This window comes from Anser anser (genome assembly GCF_964211835.1).
Source record: "Anser anser genome assembly, chromosome: 1".
NCBI lineage: Eukaryota > Metazoa > Chordata > Aves > Anseriformes > Anatidae > Anser > Anser anser.
The window spans coordinates 70,137,981-70,160,353 of NC_139720.1; the positions used below are offsets into that span (position 1 = coordinate 70,137,981).

At 41.3% G+C, this 22,373-nt stretch overlaps 1 protein-coding gene across 2 annotated transcripts in view; it reads left to right on the forward strand.

The window, feature by feature from the left end:
- PDE3A (phosphodiesterase 3A) overlaps positions 1–22,373 on the forward strand; it is a 266,283-nt gene that overhangs the window by 141,275 nt on the left and 102,635 nt on the right. For both annotated transcript variants that reach the window (XM_083821772.1, XM_083821773.1), the window contains exon 2: positions 22,305–22,355. In XM_083821772.1, the coding sequence (XP_083677898.1) occupies positions 22,305–22,355 (51 nt within the window). The remainder of the gene's footprint in view (positions 1–22,304; positions 22,356–22,373) is intronic.

A 22,373-nucleotide genomic window follows, 5' to 3' on the forward strand; every position in this document is an offset into this window, starting at 1 on the left:
GTACTACGTTTCCTGTACATTCATTAACAGAACTCCAGGCAGAGCTGCTGTAGTTTGAGTGCTCATAATAATAATTTTAACATGCTGCTATAAAATACGTCACAACTCTGAAGTGATATTTTCAGCCTTGATTAGGGATTAGTGACCTGAAATATCCTTATTTCTCCAGTGAGGCTTTCTTGAGTTCAGCAGTGTATTTCTGGAGTTTCCCAGAGTGCTTTGCTCCTCCACTGCTCTCCCCTCCTACAGAAGATAGAGGTGGGGAGGGGATGCACACCATTTTGTTGTACTTGTGCAGGCGGTGCATTTTTAGCCTACACGTACTGTGCTATGCTGCTGATGCTGCACCTTTTAGACTTGGATAATTTTAAATAAAGAAAATGATTTAAGTCTCTTTCATTCTCTTTCATTTCTTTGGTTATTGTCTTTACCTTCTGCTATCCATGCTGGTTTTCTAAATTTTGTTTGTTCTGACAGGTCTTGCTCAGTCTGAAACGCTGTCATTATTTCAGAAGTGTCAATTACAGTCCTGTGACTGCATGACTCTAAGTGTTCATACGGTATATTATGATGCTCATTTCCAAATCATGGTTGGCAGGGATCATGTAAAAGACAAGGGCATAGACACTTGCTGTCTCTTGTTTGGAAAAGGTGCACATTTAAACATTGAGAATTTTAACAAACTAACTCCTGCTGTTATTAACCTTTCCATTAAAATAAACACCTTGTATTTTCCAAGTCTCTTTCAATAGCAGTTGCTTCCCTACTAAATAAAACATCTTGCTAGCGTGGGGGGGGGGGGGGGGGGCGGAAATGGTGGTCATCTGAGCACGGTTCCCCTTCCTGTGGACTTCACACTTATACACAGCTTGAAAACTTTAAAAAGATGGGCTAGTAATGAATTAAAAAATATTTTATCCCCCTGAGTCAGAAAAGAAAAGCAAAAGACCCAACTTAACAAAGTAGAGCAAGAGCTGAAACTATTTCAAGAATGCCCCCTGTCCTTTCAGTTTTACACCTACAGAATACCTGCACTTAAAAATAGAAATCCTTGAAGTGTTATTCATCAGGAAATGAGCAATTAAAAGATCCAGCTCTTTGTTGTTCATCACTTGTTGGGAGATCACATAGGAACTTCACTGCCTACAGTGCATAAATTCATTGGATGGGTCTAAATCCAGTGTGCAGGAGTTGATTGTTCAAAGTTCATTTCAATGGCTATCAAAGGAGCAAAGTATTCCAGCAGCTCAAAGAGCAAATTTCTGCCTTACCCTCCTTTTTCTGCCCATCTCTGTCATTTTCTGTTTATGGGAGAGGGATGGCAGAGGAAAGGCAAATATTCCCCTGCCTCCAAGACTTCAGTTGGGTGGAGGAGACATGCTCATTGCTGTGGTGACAACTCCAGATTTGGTCCTGTACCTTCTAAGATTTCACTATGGTGAGTGCTCCTCTCTCCTGTGTTTCCAGCACCACAAAAACACACAGATTTGGGTAGCCGTTTCTCCTACACGTAGTGGATGCAGATTCAAAAACAAAACAAAAACGCTAGGCAGATCTAGGCTGGGGGAGTGGAGTAGCTGTTTTCCTTTTAAAAAAAAAAAGATTTAATCAGCCATCTAGTCCCATTTCTCCTCAGATAAATGCTTACACCCACTGCATCACATGCATGGCCTGTGTTTCATTTGCATTTTATAAACTGCACAAAGTATTCAAAATATATTGCAAAAACTGATGGTTGCCCTGCTTGAACGTCAAAATTATCACAAATAACAAGGCAGGGAACAAGAATAGATGGGGAAAAAAATCTTTTAGTGGTCTCCATATAAAAGCTCGTTTTTCATTTCTCCTCTTCTCCTGTGTATGTAACAAGAGCAGGCAGGCCCTGGAGCCCCTCTGAGCAGAAGAACCACTGAGGGAGGCAAGGAGGTGGCCAAGCACTGTTCCTTCTGGCCTCCCTCCATGCCTCTCTGCCAGCCTCTGCTGCTTGGCTGCCATCAGCTTCCAGTCAGGGCCGGTGGCGACGTCAGTGGCTCGCAGCGAGCGACCCCCATGACAAACCTGTAAAGCATTGTGCAGGGCAAATAAGAGCTCTCTTATGAGGTCTGCAGCTGGCTGGGTGCAGGCATATGGCAGCAAGGATGTTTTGGAAGAAAGGCACTGCTTGACAAAGAACCCAGTCTCCTGATAAAGGTTTACACTGGCACTTCCCTGTGTTTATAATACCGTGTGCCAGGGGCATGGCCTTTTTTTTCATCATATTGTTGTTTAACTTTTTTTAAACCTAATCAGCTCATAGGTCAGGGAGTCTGAGAAGCAGAAACTTGATATTGATATTATTTTTTCCTTAGATTTCTCAGACTGGAGCTATGCTGTTACAACTGCCCAGACTCATATCTGTTTCATATATAAAGTGAAGTAAGTTTGTCAGGACCAGTTGTTTCTGTTGTGAGAAGGAAGTTATATTTTTGAAAACATTCTCAAAATAGACTCAAAATTGCTTTTTTTTTTTTTCCTGTAGATATTCAAGCTTGTTTGCTTGCTTGCATTTTCCTATGTTATTTTATTATTACAAGATAATATAAGCATGGTTGTTTTCAAGAGGGATTGTTGCTATTTGAGTGTGTTTTTAAAACTTCTTTCCCTTGCAAACTAACAATCTCAATAATAAGCTTTTCCTAGATCTAGGCATTAAGGCGTGCATGATCATGCTGTTCTTCTATTGGTTACTTTGATAACTGGCACTTTAAATGATCGTACTTGACCTTTATTAGTCATTCAGGCTGATAGCTTAGTTAAATCCATATTTACAACGATAACTAGAGAGGGTTTTGGTCTAATGTAACTGCTCCTTTGGGGTTTCATTATTTGTAAGACAGTAGCCCCTAAGGTCTCCAAATGGGCATACAGCCTCATCGTTTGGAAAGTTGCATAAACCCAGGACAGAAGCATGCTTCCTTCTGTCCCAAAGAACTCACACTCAGAGTTTTTGCTTAAGGAGAATTTTACCTTGAACTGTTTCTACACCACCCCCAGCCTCACACAATATGCAGGGCAATAAAGGTAGAGCCCTTCATGGGGAACTGCAAATTCTGAAAGGCAGTGAGTTTCTTTATGGCTTTTTGCGACTGCACTCAGCAACAAAGCAGATCTTTGGCTTCTGGAGGCTGAGCTGTTGGTACTGCACAGCCTGTATCCTCTTAGGGCCATAAAAATTCTCCAGCAGTACATAATATTCAACTTGCTGCAGCTTTTTAGCAGTAAAGAGTTTATTGGGCAATGTGCTGTGTGAGGAAAAACCTGAAAATATGTAGTCATAGGTTAGGAGAGATGCTACTAATACAACAAGCAAACAAACAAGAAACAACAAAAGCTAAAAAGAAGCCTGGGTTTTTCTTTTCACTTTCTTTACTGATTACTCAAGATACAAATCAGTCTCTTGTCCCATACCACCTTCATATTTCAGGTTACTGTATCTACAGCTGTCTGAAATACACAGATAAAATATCTGTTTTCCAAAAAATCTTTAACAGTAAAATACATTTTTAAAATCATTATATTTTAGTTTCCTTAGCTTCATCAGCCTTGTTGTAGAAAAAAACCTGCACAGTGAAAAAGGACTTCACAGTTTTAAGGTTGCATTAAAACTTCTTCCTCTGTATTTGAGCATAAAATTGCTGAGTTGCTGTTGATTATTATTTTAAATCCTGGTGCATCACAAGTGACGTGCAGGGTGCTTTTCATCTTTGTCTTCTTGGAAGGGGTGGGATCCCCTACGCAAGTAAAGAGGGCCCAGAGCAAAAGGCAAAACAGCTGGGTCTGCAGAGCGTGGGCTGTGCTTCACACACCTCATGAACTGAGCAGACAACTGTGTACAACTGAATCACTGTGCAATTATTTCATGGAATTTTTCTCAACAGAGTCATTTTTAGCTAGTTGAGTAAGGAGCCACTGCTATCTTCAAGCCTGTTTCTATCACATCAGTGGGACAGTCGTTTTCTATTGGTCTGAGCCAGGATCTGCCAAAAAAATATATATATAAAAAAATAATAATAAATTAACTGCACCCTGGTACAGCTGGTCCCTTGGGTTGTCCTCTAAATTGAAACTACTGCTTCCTCTTGTTTCCACTGGGACTTAGGGGCAACTAAGGAGGAGTTTTGTGAAGAAGAATGGAGCGCCTCATCTGGCCACTTTGCCTCTTGCTAGCTTGCTTAATTTAAAGATGTATCCCATGGTAGCAGGGTGGCCTTTAAACACAAACACAAACCACCACCACCACAAACAAAAAAGCAGAGAGAAGGCTTCTGCTCACTGAGCAGTTATGGATACCAGCTAGACAAAAGGGTAAGCTCTGTGCCCTCTCTCTCCTCATCTGTCCTTGGTTTCTTTGGTGTAAAACCATAAGTCTGGTCATGGCTTGGCATACCTGGTGTTGTTCGCTTTTGATCATGGAGACTTGGGAGAGCCTGAGATTTTCTGTAAATATATCTTTCTGTAGAGTTGCTCTTCATTGTGCAAGATATATATTAATTAAAAGGGGGAGAGTTGGAAGACTCTCCACTCTCTGATTAAGAGATGGAGAGGAAATGTGTTTCCTGCCTGGTAAGCCTACCTCCCAGTCCAAATGCATGATCCCTCTGCCACACCTTAGCCACAGCAGTAGGCAGTGCATTTATGCAGGACAAGCCACCTTTACAATGTGGCACTCATCTGCGTGTTTGTGTTATTTTGGAGCTGCTGTTGTGTCCAGCCAGGTGGAGAGCTCACAGCTGCACAGGGTGAGCTGGCACTGAGCAGAGTAGCCGAGGCATCAAACGCATGTCATGCACACAGGAGATGTTTGGCTCCAAGCCGGCATATAAGTAGCATTAGAAAGGCTTTCTGTTGATATCTGTACAAGTGAAATTCCTCCCTGGTATGAAATCCTAGACCTATGACTCCCCCACATAGAGCAAAACAAAAACAGCCATCTGCTTGCCATGTTCTTTGTACATTTCTGTTTGGGGTTTGTTGTTTTCTTTTCCTTCTTTCTTCCAAGAAAGTTGACATCCTGCTTCCAACCTCCTCCTACTAGGAAATTAACTTAGATGGTAATCAAAATTAAAGACTCCTCCAGGAATAACTGCAGCTATATTCTGTCCCATCCTGGCCAAGAAGATGAAGGCATCTATTTTAGACCCGGGTCCCCGGGCAGAGGAGAGTCTGCGCACAGGAGGGCACGGCACCAGTGCGATCCTGGCGGAAGATGGCTGGCAAGGTGCAACTCACACACACAAGAACATATAGCTGCAGTCCCCAAGTCATTTTGCACCACTCTGTTGCTATGTGACAGGAACTGCCAGCTAGCTAGCTGAAGTGTTTGTGCTGAGGCTTAGAGTCATTTAAGTTTGTACTCCTGCTCAAGCCTGCTTTTAAGCACATATTACTCGGTTCTTGTATGAGCTCCAAGGATATTCCCTGTTCTCCTTCTGCCTCCCATTAAGTAACAAGATTACAGCAAATTGTTGGCCTAGATATAGCTTGCTGTGCTCCCTGGGTCGTAGATCAGACTCTGACCTCATTCTGTCTTTGCTCCCTGACATCTACATCCTGTGAAATCCTCTGGGTCCTTTGTCATCATGGCCACGCTCTTTGCACACGTTGCCATCCCATCCCATCCCGTGCCCGGCAAGCCCCTTCCCTATGCTCCCACAGTGGCACACACGTGGCTCTGGGCTCCTGTGCTGGGATGGAACAAGGGTGGGCAGGAGGGCTGCTGGGTGAGGCAGAGCCGCGAAGCAGCCTGCAGCATCCCGAGCTTGCCAGATGCAGCCTTGCACTGGGACGGTGCATGTCAGGTGCCTCGTGGCCTCAGGAGGGTTAACTGACCTGTGAGGTGCTGAGGTTTGGCCACTGTTATTAAATCAAGAGGTACCCAGTGACTGGGTTTATAAGGAAGGCTGTGGAGGCATTTCAGGAAAGGTTTCCAAATGCAGCTTTTTTCCAATAGAAAAAGCAAGCATGGATATTTTGAAATACTCTGTAAATGAAGGTTCATTACCACAACAGCAGAAAAACAGATTTGGGTCAGTAAACACTTCGGAGCCTGAAACTATAGAGTTTGGCTTTTTTTTTTTAATCTTTTTTTTTCTTTTTTCTTTTTTTTTTCAAATTTTTAACTCCAACACTACATAGTAAAACAAAAATGAAATGCTGTTTTCCCTAGATATTCCCTAGAAACAAGAGGTTCTGGTATCTTATAGGTGTCCTTTTCCCCTCCAGTACTTGCATACAAAATGAAATCTTCACTGAATTCAGTTTAAATTCATTGTTGATGGAACCTAGCTTTAATTCTTGTGGTTAGGTCTACCGATCATGTTTCTTGCTTTAGTGCAGGTGCTCTTTACATTCTGGGTATGAGGAATTAGTCTCTTCTTCTGTGAGTTGCTTCATGACAGCCTGAAATCACTTTTCTGCCAATTATAAATGATCAGAAGTCTATTTCATTGGCAAAAAAAATAAAAAATAAAAAGGCAAATACTTCACGTATATTAATATTAGAGCTATGGTATCCATGTCGCATATTTTTAACTCTCTCTCTCAAGCTCTTCAAATAAAAGCTTAGCATATATTTTTGCAGCAAGGCAGTAGGAATTTCATGCTAATCTGTACTATTGCAATAGCAGATATTTAGGCACTGGATAAGCTACTGGGTAAATTTTCAAATGCTTTCTGACCTTTCTGATGCTGGCATTGGCTTGTCTTCTCAAGTAGCAACTGAGATAATTTGGCTCCTGAGATAAAGAAGGAGAGATAAAGATATTTTTAGCAATCTCTTGCTTTAGTTCTGGCATTTTGTTCTGTCCTGCCTGTCCTCCTTGCAGAGTGGAAGGATGCAGCTTATTTATTATGTTTTACCATATCTACTGTTCAGAGATACTGTGCAGAGCTGAGGTTTGCCCTCTGGGGGCTTTCCCACTGGTGCAGTGGCAACCCACTGCATTCTGGAGCAGCTGCAAACCCTCAGTTTTCAATCCTTGTCTTTATTTGCTTCCTCCTTTACAGTTCTGTTAGTTAGAAACCTCCTTTTTCTTCCTATTTTTCCCCTGCAATTCGGATTCCAGGAACTGAAATTTCTAAGAAAACATGAAATGCTTTGAGAATTAATGTCACTTCAGATATAATCTGTACAACTGCAGAAAATCATCAGATGCATTTTCTGTAACTTGCAATGAGAGTATTTAGTAAGACTGTAGTAAGAGGTTCCAAATATTTTGAGCTTTACTTCTATGTGCGGGAATTATGTGTATCTTTATCCCCTTATTTCTTGAACCTATGTATTTAATATTGTGGAAAATGCTGGTGTCATTATGCATCTGGATACTGAACCCCACTTTTAGTCATAGGGCCAACAAAGCATGTCATTATATGCTTTTAGAAGGGTGTTGCCTCAAAGCCCTTGTGCTCTTTTGTGGTCATTTCTTCCTCAAATCCGTGCTGCAGATTGCCACAGAGGAGGGCATTTTCTCTCTAGTGTGAATATTCACTTTTGTATAACTTCTTGGTAAAAACTCAGTTTCCTCCCATCAGACTGGCTTCACACCGGCAGCTGCTCTGTCCACCCTGAACTTTCTGAATTTCTCTTTAACCAGCACTGGTGTTTTAACATGAACTGTCTTTCACTGAGAACAAATGAAAACACCGGTCCCAGGACCACAGTGTGTGTGCTGGGGGGAAGGGGCAGATGTGGGGGAAGAAAAGTATTAGGTTAGGAAAAATATTTAGGACATATACATTTGTGTTTAGGTTCTATATTTAGGTATGAGAAGGGAAGTTATTATTTATTTCTTCTCTTCTGCAGTTCTCTCAAGCTCATAAAGCATCTGTTTCTCAGCTTCTGTTGCTGCTGCCTGAACCAAGGTGGTTGGTGGCCCTGGTTTCCCTTCAAGGAGGCTTTGTTCCAATCAGAGACCCATTGAGCATGCTAAAGGTGTGCAAGCACATGCGCTGTGCCTTCAACATGCGAGTCCACAGTTTAGTTCCTGGTGTCATGTTTGTGTTGATGCTAATAAGCTAAGTAAAATGCAATTGTCCACCATTTCTCATTTTGAAAACAGAATTGCATGGAAAAAAATAGAAAGTGGAAGAGAGAAAATACTCTCCAATTCATGGAGCTCTTGTGGAGAACACTTTCATACAAGAGATGCCTCATGCACCATGATCACTTGATCTTGATGAGTAAATTGGAAAGCTTCATGAGGATGCTTTTTTCTCCTGGCATTTCAGCTGTCCGTCCATTCCCCTCACTGTTCATCTCTGCATTCTGGTGCGCAGCTGAAGTGGTTTCAACATCTTTAAAGCTTGGGAAGGTTCAGGTCAAGTCTGGGACACAGCCTTTTTTTTTTTTTTTTTTTTTTAACTTCATTCAAGTAGTTTTCTGTAACAAAAGTCCTAAGTGAGTAAAGAGTACTGCAGCATGTCCCGCCACAGGCATAGGGCAGAAACTTTCACTATTTTTGATACTTTGAGTTTTCCTGTCTTTCCCATTCCACTTTAGTGCTTTCTTAAAAAGGAAGACTGTTGATATTTGAAGCCTGTCCTTTCTCTGATATTTAGAGGGCTGAAAAGTACATTTTCCAAAAGAGCAATAAGATCTCCTGGCAGCTGAACATGAGAATAATTCTGTTCCCTGGTGTATGCCCTCAACGCCCCCAAAAAAGAACTTGGACATAAATAGTTGGTCAAAAGAAGTCTATGGTCTGGTCTCATGAACTGGAGGTATTTAGTTTCTGTTCCCAGTTTTGCAGTACTGTGCTGAGTAAATGCCTCAGTTCTCCATCTGTGAAATGGAGGTAAATCAAAATTTTTTTTTCTTACATAGGTCCACAAGTTTGTATGGCGGTCTGGAATTAAGTGCTTTAAAAGTGGTTGCTGCTAAGATTTATCTGATTTGCAGCTGATATATAATAGCAGGGAGAGACTCAAAGCTGTCTTACAGAGTCAGAATAATTGTGTTTAGCCTAATCTCCTGGAAGACGGGTCTGGTTCCCAGGCATAAGAGCAAAAACAAAGGACAACATCCAGGCCACACTGAATTGATGAAAATGTTGTTGCTAGCATTAGTGGATTAGGACTGCATCTGTAATCAATACAGATCTAGAGATCTCTTTATGATAGTCATAGAACCAGATCTGTGCTGCTGTTTAGCACTTGGCAGTTCTGAGGTGTTTTTTTTTGTTTTGTTTTGTTTTGTTTTTGTTTTTGTTTTTTTTGAGCTAGAAACATAAATACCTTTCCATCTGGACTCTCGTGGTTAGGGTAAAGTGATGTATACTAGGGTCTACTGAAATAACAGTTCTTCTGAAGAAAAATAGCATTTTTACACAAGTTGAGCATACAAAGATGAAAGAAAAATATTTGGGACACAGGAAGAAGAACCTTAAATTACTTTTTCAAAAAGGAAGGAGCTGAAGCAATCGTAACAGGATTTAATGGAAAGGAAAGCTCTGTTTCTGAGTGATGGCAAAACAGCTTGTCATAGAAAGAGGAAATACTGCTTTTTTGATCAAGTTTGTTTTAGAAGTGTATCTCAGCAACATGCAAGGTCATTATGTGAGAAATAAGCTTCCAGGAAAAAAAAAAAAAAAAAAGGTCCAGTGGTGTAGGGGGAAGTAATATATATAAAAGAAAGGAAATTTTTGAACTTTCCATTTTGTATAGATAGAGCTTTTTGACATGCAGCCACAGAAGTGCTGCTTAATTTCGTTGAAGCCTGTTTGACAAATGTAATTTACTCAAAAGGATGGTTTTCCTCAATAGCAGATTCCTTTGACAAAAAATGTTCCAGCAATTCAGTTTAACAGACCAAATGTGGAGTCCTAAAACAGAGAGCCAGGAGCAGTCACACATCTCAAGCCTACCCCTGTGTTCCTACTTCAAAATTCGTCCTACGGAGGGTCCCTCTCCCCTTCACCCTGCCCTGCCACTTTCTCACTCACTGTAGAAAAGCACCCAGTATTTTCTTCTGCACCATGGCACCCCCAAATAGCATGTATTCAATACATCCCCTACACAAACACCACAATAGAGACTGCACTTCTCATGAGCTCTGGTTTTGCTGTTAACAGTAGTGTGACACTATGGAAACACTGCCCAGGTGACCACGTGGAATTAAACACCAGCAGACAACATTGCAGGGGAATGTATTTTATGACATCCCTCTAAGACAACGTGGATAGTTTTATTACTTTTAAAATAAAATCTTAGAAATAAAACCTCTGAAGAGTCATATTGGTTTGAAAGGCAGGACTTAAAATCACAGAAAATGATGCAGCCATTGTGAAAATCTAGTTTGACTTCCAGAAATCTCCACTGAAACTGGTCCCATTAGAGGGGGAGAAGCTGACTGATGCTTCCCCCCTGTGCAGCACAAGCCCAGCATTCCTGTGCCTGACTTTTGCCTGATTATATCCAGTACCTCTGCAATCCAGATGGGGAAGAGCACGTGTGACAGCGTGTGTGAGATTTGGAGCAGCAGATGGGTGCGAATGCCAAACTGTTGCCTTTGTAGGCACCTACCTAGAGATTACTCAGAGTCCTGCCTCTGTGTGTTGTTGTTTTGTTCCTATGCACCGTTATCAAGGAGGGCACTGTCAGGGCTCCTGCGCATGAAGCCTCACCTAACTTGACAGGGATCCTGTGCAGACGTCCCCATTTCAGTGCCTTTCAGTACTGATGTCCATTAGTGATGTGCCTGCCATCTAAAGAAGCACTGACCGTATTAAAAGTCATAAAGAAAAGCAAGGTGGGACTGACTTTGCATTGCAACTCCCCAGTAAATACCCAGTAAAGATATCCCATGCTAGCATCTTTTTGTTCCCCAAGTGGGCCTGTCATCCTGCATTTCTTGCCCTGTTTGAGATGCCTTTCCCGTTTCTGCTCTTGCTTTGGATGTGTTCTACATAAAGAGAAAAGTGATGGAAAGCAAAGTTTGCTGAGAGAAGAGTTGGCTGCTTCTGTTGCTGTCCCACATGGGGAGCTTTTGATGTTCTCAGTGCATGGACGTGCCCTTATGAACTGGTACAGGGTTTCTCATGTTGTCCAACATCATGACTGCAATAAAAATGATGCTGTTTCCAGCAGTGGTGAAATTTACAGCCCAAATGTACTTTTACATGCATTTCAGCCCGACTATCACTTGAATTTTTTTGGATGGGAAATCTAAAACGTGTGTAACTTGCTTCCTTGAGCTGGTCCCATGAGCATCAGAAGGGTGATTGATGCCGCGGTCACACATGCATGTGGGCTTGCTAGGTTAGCAATGCATGTGGTGCAAGATCTGATGTCTGATGCACGGTGGTAATACTCTTGTCATTTCTCTACATTAGTCCTGCTAGCTCTGGTGTGAGGCCTGACTGGGGTACTGAGGGAGGAACCTCCTCACTCCGACAGCTCTCTCAGCCAGTGAAGCACCAACATTTGGTGCCTCTGATCCCCTAAGTTTGCGGCAGGTAATCAAATCCTAGTGTCGTCTGCCTGAAACATGTATTCTGGGGCCAGGAATTTTCATGTGAATGTCCGTGTGAAATTATCATGGTGAATTTTCTGTTTGTTTCTTTGTTTTCGTTCTCTCTTTAAACCTTGTGGTTACATGGATGACTAGAAAAGATCCTTGGTTTGCTGCTGGATAGGCATCTGAGCCCCATGCAAGCACCCTGCCTAGGACAGCTGGAGGAGATGTGGGAGCTAGGCTGCTTGTGGAAGGGGTGGGTGAAGCATGTCACGCTGGGAGAAGATCACTGAGCTGATTTAATTAGTTCTGTTTCAGAGGATTCAGTTTTGCTCGGGTCACTGCTACATTCATCTATTTGCTTTTTTCCCCCTCTTAGCAATAGACAAATGCAGGGTGATAATTAATTTGGCAGGTTGATTGAGATTGGGTGGCAGAGAGGGAAGTTTTCCTGGATGAGTGATGAAGCATTGCCGGTTGAGCTTAAAGTGAATAGTCTGAAATAGAAAGTAGTTAGTGTAAAATCCCCCCAAGGGTGTGTTTAAACTGAATGTACTTTGAATTTTGACATTGAGGTTTTTTAGTAAGCTACCAGGCTGTATGGTACAATTTTAGGACATTTGTTAGCTGGGATCTAGCTGTTGAAATGTCAGTGCTATTCTTCTGCATTGTAAAACCTCAAAGCTAAGAAAATGGGGTGTTAATGGAAGAAGTTGGTGTGAGCGTCAGGCTGGAGTGAGCTTTGGCAGCGTGATGCTGTCTCTTTTCCAGGCCAGTCCTGGAAGCTGAGGATTCACCTGGCCAGATGCAGCACTGCTCTCAAGGTGGGAGAAGGCACCGCTGGGCTACTTGCTTTGGGCCCCGGCTCAAGAGAAGCCGCATTCTTCGTGTCTTGAAAGTTTTTATTAAATCTTATCTATCCCTCAGCATCCTGCCATTTAGGTTAATATGCTTCAGTACAACTATCTGCTGAAACTGTAAGAAATTAAGTTTATAGCTTTCTGCCCCACCCTATTTTAGCCTCACCAAGGGCAGATTCCTGTGATCATTGTGCTTTGTGTTTTGTGCCAGTCAGACATTTGGTTGCCAAACTAAAAATTCAAGGTTTGGTTTTTCCTTTTCAATAAGTGTATGTGGTAGTAGAAGAGATCTATTTTGTTCAAACTACTGAATTCTGCTGCTTACAGGATTTCTGGTTTTGTGGGTGTAATAGCAGCACGATGTTCATTTGGTTTCTCAGGCCAAGGGACTTGCGGGTTTTAGCCTGTCCATCACCTTTCTTCTTGTAAGTGTCTTTTTGCTCTGGTGAGGGGTTCTGAGTTGACAGCCATGCCGAAACGCCATCCTGAATGCAGAAAGGATGTGCAGTGTGGAGACACAAGAAAGTCATGCTTGACGCTTCCAGCATTGCCCGGAAGTCTCTATGAGGGTTTGGTTCCCTCACAGAGGAACCAATTCTGAAGGGTAAATATCTGGTGGAGCTTCTATACCTACTCAGTCCTCAGGTGTTTTTTTTTTCTTTTTTCTTTTTTCTTTTTTTTTTTCTTCCCCTCTTGAGACTGCCAATAAGGATGTCAGTTAAACAAGATTTTCTCTTTTTCTTCTTTTTCTTTTTCTCCAGTGAAGTAGACACTTATCCACTGGGAATTGCATTGGGAAATTCCTATTTCTACATGGTGTGCCAGAGAGTGGTCAGCTGTTAGCTTAGTGCATTGATTAAACTAATTGAGACTCAGCTGCCTTCAATATGACCTTTCATGTTTTGAGTTAGTATTTTGGGTGATTCACCTAAAATACTCAGAGTTTGACTGAAAATCCTTTAAAAGTCTTCCTGCTCTTTCAGTGTGTTTGTAGTTGCTATGCAAAAAAAAAAAAAAAAAAAAAAAAAGAGTCCCCTGTATCTTCAAGGAATTAATTTCTTTGGAAGCAGAGATCCCCTTGTTCACAGATAAACAACAAAGAATAGCAAGTCAGCTTGTGTTGAGTAACAACAGAAAGTGCAAATACTAAACTGGAATCTCAGAAAAGATGGCAAATGAGGGGGGAAAAACTGTGCACTAAAGAGAAAGTGGTATTTGTAACATACATTATACAGTGGATTTCTGATAGAAGTATTTTGACTCCTTAAAAAAAAAGAAATAGACATTAGATACCAAAAAAAATATTTCAGAATGTATGTTGACATTTCTACAGCAGATAGCTAGCTAGCTTTATCAAGCCTGTGCCAGGTTTGGTATTGTGACTGGGGTTCTTAATGCGTAGTTAATGATTCCCAGTGGAAAAAAAAGTAAATAAGCTTCCTGACTTTTTTGAGGAACTTAATTACACCAGAATGGACTTGACTGTGTAGCTTTGAAATCCAGGGACTTAATGTGTCTACTTTGAATAGTAAGCAAGGTTTAAATAGTGATTTTCATCTTTTTAACGTTCTATTCTTGCTCTTTTGCCAGCTTGCTGCTACACTTAGGAGACTTGATATTGCTGTGTTGTCCTGACATCCCCATACCAAGGAATCCTCTGTGTGTTACTGTCAGTGAATGATGGCCATGGCTAGGGCAGGAGGATATCAGATAATCATTTTTATCTCACCAGAACAGCTATTTTTTTTCTAGGGTTTTAGATTTCATCACAGTGCCCAGAATGGGAAAGTGAGTAAATGGAAAATTTGGTGATTGCTTTGGCTTGTTGAATACGTGTCCACCAGATCAACATGCCGATTATTCATCCACCAGATCAGTTTAAGTGGATAAGAAATCTACTTATGATCATTTAAATTGTTTTATTTGTTCATTATGAAAATCGTTTAAATATCCAGATAAACCTATTGACTTAGGAAGCCTTTGCTAGAAGAAATCTGTTCCACATCTGCAAGTTCTTTGTATGGCATCCATCCTTGGGGGGAGGGAGGAGGGGGGAGGGAGGAGTCCGGGAAAGGTTAAATGAAAATGGTTGCTTTTCTTTAAAAATAATAACAGAAAAATATCCAGTTCTTTTCTGCAGTGTATTACAGCTCTGCCTCCAAAACCCACTGTTTAAAATCCTATTTGATGTATGAAAGATTAATAGGGAACTGATAAATTCAATGGTAGGACTGAAAATAACAGAAATCTGTGGGGATTTGTTTTACTACTGTCATCTGTTTAAGTACTTGTGACAAAAATTTATATAAATCCAGAGACAGGGTGTGGAGGTGGATATTCCCCAGCCTTTTCTTTTTCCCACCTACAATTTTTATTTCACTTCACACTCTCGAAAGTTAAACCTGCTCATTTCAGGCTATGGCATAAAGCAACAGGCACAGCAACTGCCCGCCGAGCCACCACTGCCTGTTCCAGTTTGCTGTGCCATGCATCTCCTTACCTCCTGCCCCCATGCAGGGAGGCCATCATCCCTGAAGAAGTCAGATGCAGTTTATTGTCTGGAAATATTTTAAAAGGTCATATGCTGCCATGAGAAAAGTCCTCAAAAATGTAGTCTCTCTTGCTGTCTCGCCCAGTGCCAGATATGATCTCATGCCTTTTATTCCTTAGGAACAGAGTCCCTGGGTAAGTGCTTGGGATGGTTTCTTCACCAAGCTCTTGCCTTTGGGGTTGTTCTCCTCTGCCACAGCACCCATCCACCTCCCCTTAGCCGTAGCTTGCACAGTGCCATATTTCCTCTCTTCCCTTCCGCTCATGGCTCTGCATCACATGCTCTGCCCCGACAGTCTCTGCCTGATGCCTGTATTTTTCCTGATGCTGGTGATGCTGAAGTTAGATGCCAGTCTCTGGCCTGCCAGTCAGGCTTTCCTGGGGCTGCAGGAGTCAAGGAGGTGGCTGCCTCCACAGCTGCCAGCTTCACCAGGACCCCAGCTTCGGAGGTTTCACCCCATGCCCACACAGGGCTGCTCCTGTGGGGAAGCTGCTCACTGCAGTGATGCTCCAGACCCATCCTTCCACCTCACTGCCCCTGCCTCTGTTTCACAGCAGTGCCAAGATTCAAACCAAAATGTTTCTCTGGCTGTGCCTCACTTTAAAAGTCATGTCTCTGCTTACAGCTGTTGTCCAGCAGCCCACAAACTTTTGAAACAACTTATTTGATTAGGAAGCAGCTGAAAGGCTGTTTTTCCTTCATTGCTTTAGTCAGTTAGTTTGTTGTGTTGTTTGGGGCTTTTTTGTTTGGTTGTTTTTTTAACCATCCTCAAAAACAGGGCTGACCTTGATGATCTGCAGGACTGAGAAGCGTTGGGAGCATTTGGGTGGAGAGTTTCCTTCCCACTAATGGCATAGCCAGAGGATGCGATTGGGTGAGTGCGCAGCTCACATATCTGGCTGAGCAGTGTAACTCTGACGTCTCGTGCTGAAGCTGACCTTGGGAGTTGGCAAGCAGTGGTGGAAAAGGATTGTTTTTCCAAATATTGGAGCATTTGGCTATCAGTATGTCCTAGCCTACATGTGCCTGTGTATGCTCATGCTCACCACACAGCAAGGAAGACGTCTCTGATGCTGTGGATGCTGCAGGGCAAACTGCAGCTGTGCCATTTGATGGAGGAGGAGGTGGGTGCAGCCACAGGGCTGCTCCCCTATTACATTATAGGGACCTACCAGTGCTGGATCTCAGCAGCTATTGCCTGCTTAACTTCTCCTGCTGATGGTGTCCACATCAAAGCGATGCTTCCTAAGATAGGCAAGTCAGTAAATCACTTCATTTATTATCAGGAGAGTGCAGGGATCAGCCTATGAAATGTCAGGAGTCCCAGTCAAAACAGCATGTACAAAAAATACTGTTAGTTTCTGTATGACCTGACTCCTCCATATTTGTAAAAATAAATATTTCTTCTAATATACGATCAAGGAAATAATTTGTGCTTTTTTGTTACTGAAAAAGAAATGTATCTGGAACATTTTGTGCCTACATGCTGATAACAAACAGTTTCTTTTTACCAGTGGAAATGGGATCCGGCCTGAGGCATAGCTAATACTCATTCAGTCAGAGAATATGTATCATACTGTGCACCATTCAGTGCAAGCTGTAAGGAGGCAGTGTCAAAGAACTCAACAGTGAGACACTGTTTCACATCTTCAACATGCTCATTCAACAAAATCTCTTCCAAAGAGGGAAGATGTTATGCTTGTGTTTAAATTCAGGATCTGCTCTTTGGCAAAGGTTGAAGCCAGGTGCCAGCCTGTGAAATGATTGGATGCTCCTATCTAGCTCTTCTGGACACTGGTTTCCGAATTATAAGCAACTCTTAAAACTGCTGGCTGTCACTAAGCCAAAACTTCTGAGAAGATCATTGGTGATTAATTTTGCTGTTATTAAATGCTCTAAATCCTTTCAGAAGTGGTAAAAAAAAACTTTTTTATTTTATTATTTTTTTTTCCTGGTTCTCATTTTTTGGGGGGGAGCTCATGTTATCCTATTGCAGCCAGTTCAACAGAGAATATTGGATGCTAAGTGTTTGGCTCGCAGTCACAGATGGGACAAAGGACCTGTTTCTCTGTCATTCCTGTACTTTGCTTTGTACTCACCTTTCATAGTCACCACTATCTAATTATTTTTATAGTGATAAAAAGTTTGTATATTTGTAAATGTATATCTAAATAAAATTCCAGAGCACTAGACTCTGTAGTCCGTTTAGAATTAAAGTACAGTCTGAATTGGTTTAAAGTTTTCTATTAAACATTAAGTATTACTGCTTTATTGGTTCTGAGAAGTACTTAACATGAAAAGATCTGCCCATTCTCTCTAATAAAACTCTGTTCAGTATTGTATTTGCTCAAATACAGAAACCCTGTGGTTTTCCAAAGGCATTCTGTTACTGAGGTCTCCTTCCCCTTCCAAAGAAAGAATATATGTGTTCCTATTTTAAATGCCATTAGTATTATTATTTTCTTCCTATTTGTGCCTGGTTGTGAAGGTATGTATAATAATATGCCTTTTCTCTTTCTTTCTTTCTCTTCCTTCCTTCCTTCCTTCCTTCCTTCCTTCCTTCCTTCCTTCCTTCCTTCCTTCCTTCCTTCCTTCCTTCCTTCCTTTCTTTCTTTCTTTCTTTCTTTTTCTTTCTTTCTTTCTTTCTTTCTTTCTTTCTTTCTTTCTTTCTTTCTTTCTTTCTTTCTTTCTTTCTTTCTTTCTTTCTTTCTTTTTCTCTCTCTTTTTTTTTCTTTTTTTTTTTTTTTCTAGCCATGGCATAGTTAGCAGTATTGTCAGTTCGAGAGTGCCAAAATCAAAACCTAGGCCAGAAAAGATGATTTCAGAGAAAAACAAGACCTAGAAAACCCCAGTTTATAAAGATTTGATTTGTCATTCTTTACTTTCTGTCTTTTTATGTATTTAGATCTTCTGCAGTATGTGTGGCTCACATTTCCCTGCAGTTCTCTAATACTGAGGAGGGTTAGAAATATGGCTTATGAATTTTAATGAAAGTTGAGAATTTTATTTAATCATATGCTGGGGCTTTCACTAAATCACCAAATAGACGAAGTGCACTTAGAGTGGGAGCTGAGCTGAAGATGCTAATTTTTAAATGTCTTTGTTTTGCTTTAGCATGGGTATTTCAGACAGATTCTCTTACTGTTCCATATTCCTTTGCAGGTACCATTGCATTAGCGTACATATGGTTTATATATAAAATTTGTTTTTTTCAGCCATGAGGCTGACTTTATAGTGTTTATAGAAAAAGCTTGTGCTGTAGTGCACAGGATACCACCCTACATATTGCGAGTGAGCTAGCTCTGTTTCACTTCTCTTTTTCTCTCTCTAACTATGATTTTGGTGTTAGGGTCTTCCCTGTTCCTGCCCTCTTTCCATTCCCAAACTGCATACTCAGCTGGGGAGGGAGAGAGGCTGTTTTCCCTAGAGAACCATTAGTCAGTTTGTAGGGTAGAGCAAAGTAGTTGGCTTCCGTGGAGCCCCTGTTTTTATGCATTCTTAAGCATGCAAGAGTTTTTCTTGCTGCTGAGAGCTGCCTTCCTCTTTAGGTGTTAAAACTGTCAGAGCTCGGTTTCCAGGACTGTTTTAGATGAAATTCAAAGTAGATGCTTGCCTTCTGAGTGAGACAGACTGCACACATGCAAGCATGTGGAAGTTTGATTTTGTTTTTATCCCTCCTTTTCTGCTACTGATATGCTTAGCTCCAGTGGTCTGGCAGTAAGAATAATAAAGAAAAGTAATTGGGTGATATGAGATCATTTACCATTGCTCTGGACCAAATCAATTCCTAGTAGTTTTTGGAGGAAGTGGAGGGGTCTGGAACAAACCCTTCTGTTAGTGATCAACATAAATCCTTCTACTTCCAAATGCATTTTATGTCTGTCTCCATGTTTTCATGCACACGCCAATTAAATAATATTTCTTTCTCTTGTTCTGGTTTCAAAAGGTTGACTCTGACTCAAGTGGATTATGTGCATTCTCTCTGATTCTGACTTATTCTTACTATTATTGTTATTATTTTTAATACCATTTTCATCTTTTGATTTCTATAAAGCTTGTAGAAATCATGATTTCTGAGTAGCCTTATAGGTCAGATATACTTGCTTTCCTTCTTTTCTGGATGTTGTGCTCTATTCAAATAATTTTTTTTCAGAAGTAATCTAGGATAGTGTGGCTTGTGGAGGTAAAGGGTGTCATACCTACACAATCGTCCCTATGTAGGATGGCCTGGCAGAGATTTTGTTGCAACAGCTCTGTGTGTTTATTTTCTGTCTTAAAACTTGAGGCTCTTCTGTAAGTGTGATATACTCTTTATTTTATTTTTTTCCTCCTTCACTCCTTGGTTACTATGGACCATTGTAGAAATGCCAAGAACATTCTAGCATGAGATGAAAAGTGTTTTCTAGACTGTGAGGAAGAAATATATTTTAAAGCCAAGTAAGGTTTAGTAGATTATAAAAAATGGTATGAAAAAGTTGGCTTTATAGGGTCATGCATTTTATGACTATGCTTGAAAACTGCCTAGAATTGACAAGGACTCTTAGTGTCCTATAACTCCTCTTTTACTTCCTTTAGTTCACCACTTTAGCAGGTAACAACCACAGGGTTAATTCAGTAAAGCATACTGGCATAGTACATGGCATGCAAAGAGAGAACAATGATGTTGAAATTCTTTTACACTAGGGGCAATGGATCCATCAGCAAATATACAAACACGTCTGATTCCACAAAGGCACGTTTGTAAAGAAATTAAATGAAATGTGGCTTGTATCATTTGCTATGAAGAATTAGCAGTTTGCTAATAAAGTGGTGCCAGATTCATTGCCAGAATAAGCAAGGTCTCACTCCATTGGTCCTGATGAGTTTATAACTGGTTGCTTCATTGATGACTTTGGCCTCTTTTCAGTAATTGGTTTTGATAGTTAAATGCTGAAAGGTGGAGAAAGGACTAAAGGACTAGTTATTATAGCTTTCGGACTCATTTTTTACTGTAACATTAGCTGCTGCTGCCATATCCCACCTGTGACAAAAGGCCCCTGGAAGACGCATAGGATGAGGAGCAGTGGGGCAGAGCAGGGGCTGCCCATGGGGCCAGGGAAATGCGGGAGGGCGCTCCTGGGGCGATGCGAAGCACCAGGCAGTAACTGAGGACCAGGGTGGGTGAACCATGCCTAGAGAAGATGGTGTGTTTCAGAAGACTGTTTTTGGGCTTCAGAATTGGTGGTGATTACAAGTAACATCCCCTGATACATCAGCCTGGTTTCCTGGGACTGGCTGGATGGGGAGCTGCCTTACATTTGGTCCACCTCCTCTAATGGGAATGGTTACTCCAAGCTTGACTCTCAACTGCATTGCTTCGTTTTGTTGACAGTAGTTAAACAGTTCTTTGCTCTTCAGTGGACTGTGTACTCAGCAAAGGTGGGAGCATGAAAACCATTGCAGTGGGGTCTCATGCTACATCGAGTTTTGAGGGTGTGGTATGTGCCAGAGGACTGTAGGGCACATGTAGGTGCCCTACCTGTAGGGCTGAGTAGTTAACACAGAAGAGGTTTTCTTGTTACAGAGGTGCAGGAGACAGGGAGGAAGAATAAGTACGAGGATTTTAGTAAAGGTTCTGTGAGGCATACAGCCTTTGCTAGATGCATCTCTGTAGCTTTTGCGCAATGGTTGTTTACTGAGAGGCCAGCTTTCATAAACATCAAAGCTGTGTTTAATGCAGTAATGAGCAAACATAACAATATGGAGAAACAAAGAGGGAAACCTGGCACAGCCAGTATTTCAGTCAACAGGATATGGGAAAGGAATTTCAGTAAAATGAGGGTGTCACTCATAAGGCTGTACCAAGTTTTAAAAAAAAAAAAAAAGTGTGACATTTCTGATCTTTGATGCTTATCTGCATGTGTGGTTTGTCTCCAGTTGTGGGGGTCGGTAATCATAAGTAACAATTTACAGAAAAGAAGAAAAGGATGTGTAGGAACAGTTGATGTAGGGAGAAAATACAGATTTCATATGAGATGTCCGTGCCTCCCCCCCCCCCCCCCCCCTTTTTTTTTCAAAGTAGTTTTAATCTCTTTAGTCCTGGGATGAGTGTCTTGAAAGGATGTTTCACAATAAGCATAGGTTGTAAGTCTCCTTTCATACCTCTAATCTGGGAGAAGATGCTTCTTTTAGGAAGGTGTGTTGGGGGGAAGGACACACAAGAAAATGCTTATGACTCTAAGTCACTGCGTGTCACATTAACCCTCCTGTTTTTATCATCCTATTTTTATATTTGCATTAAGCTATACTTGTATGAGTAAGGAAAAACATTACCAAGAAGAGATCCCCAAGTAGCTCTAAAACAGTCAGCTCGTAGGCTGTCACGCGTGTCAACAGAGCGCTGAGAGGCAGGACTTGAGCACTGTGCGGCTCAGACTGCATGGCAGCTCTTCCTGGGCACTCGCTGGTGCTTCCACACTTTTTCAGCAGGTCTGAGACTATCTTCATTGTCAGCTGTTCACGTTTGCACATAATCTGTGGATACATAAAGCAGTCATGAAGCCTACTGGGTATTCTCTCTCTCCTTTTCTTTTGCTCTGCCGTGGCACATATGAAATGAGCTGTTGTATTCAAATTGTATGCTGCTTAGAGTAAGAGAGTGAGCACCTGTCTTAGTATACAGTTATGAATTACAGTAGAAAAAGATGGAGAAAGACAAATTCTTTTTTCTATAGATTGGTCCAAATATGCAATCCAATGCCTGAGAACTCACAACACAGCCTGTTGTAGGGTTGTGCAGAGAATGAGAGCTGAAATTGAATGTAATTAATACCTCTCTTTAATTTGAGGAGCTGCATACCATCACAAATCTTAATTTCCACAAGAACCAACCCATCATCTCTAAACTGTCTCTTTGCTTTCCTCTTTTATGCAATAACCCTGACATGTTTTCCTTTAGGGAATGTATCTCTATTCTTTTATTACCTTGAGAAGTTCTAGAAAAATTCAGTGATGAGACAAAATTAAAGCTGTCAGTGACTTTCATGCTGGGTATAAAAAATGCATTGCTGCTTCATCAAATGTCCACTGGTTTTGGTGATCTCATTGTTGATATGTCATCTCTCCTTTTGCCAGTTCAATCATAAACATTTGTCTAATGAATTCAATAGTGGGAATGTTATTGGCATGAGCAGTGTTGTGCTCAAGATGATGCTAGGTGTGATTTGGCTCTGACTGCACAGGTACAAAGTTACAGTAACACTCTCATTATGAAGCTAAAAGCTGTGTGAAGTAAATCATAAAAGCAAACCTGTTTGTTTGTTTTTCCAAAGACAATTTGTAATCGATTTAGAGTGTGAATGTTTCAATTAAAGCCAATCAGTGCGATTTATCACTTACCTGTGTTTTTTTTTTTTTCTTTTTAAAGCTCATGGGACATTCTGAATGGGATCACAAACGAGGACCCAGAGGATCACAGGTCAGTAGCTCAATATTT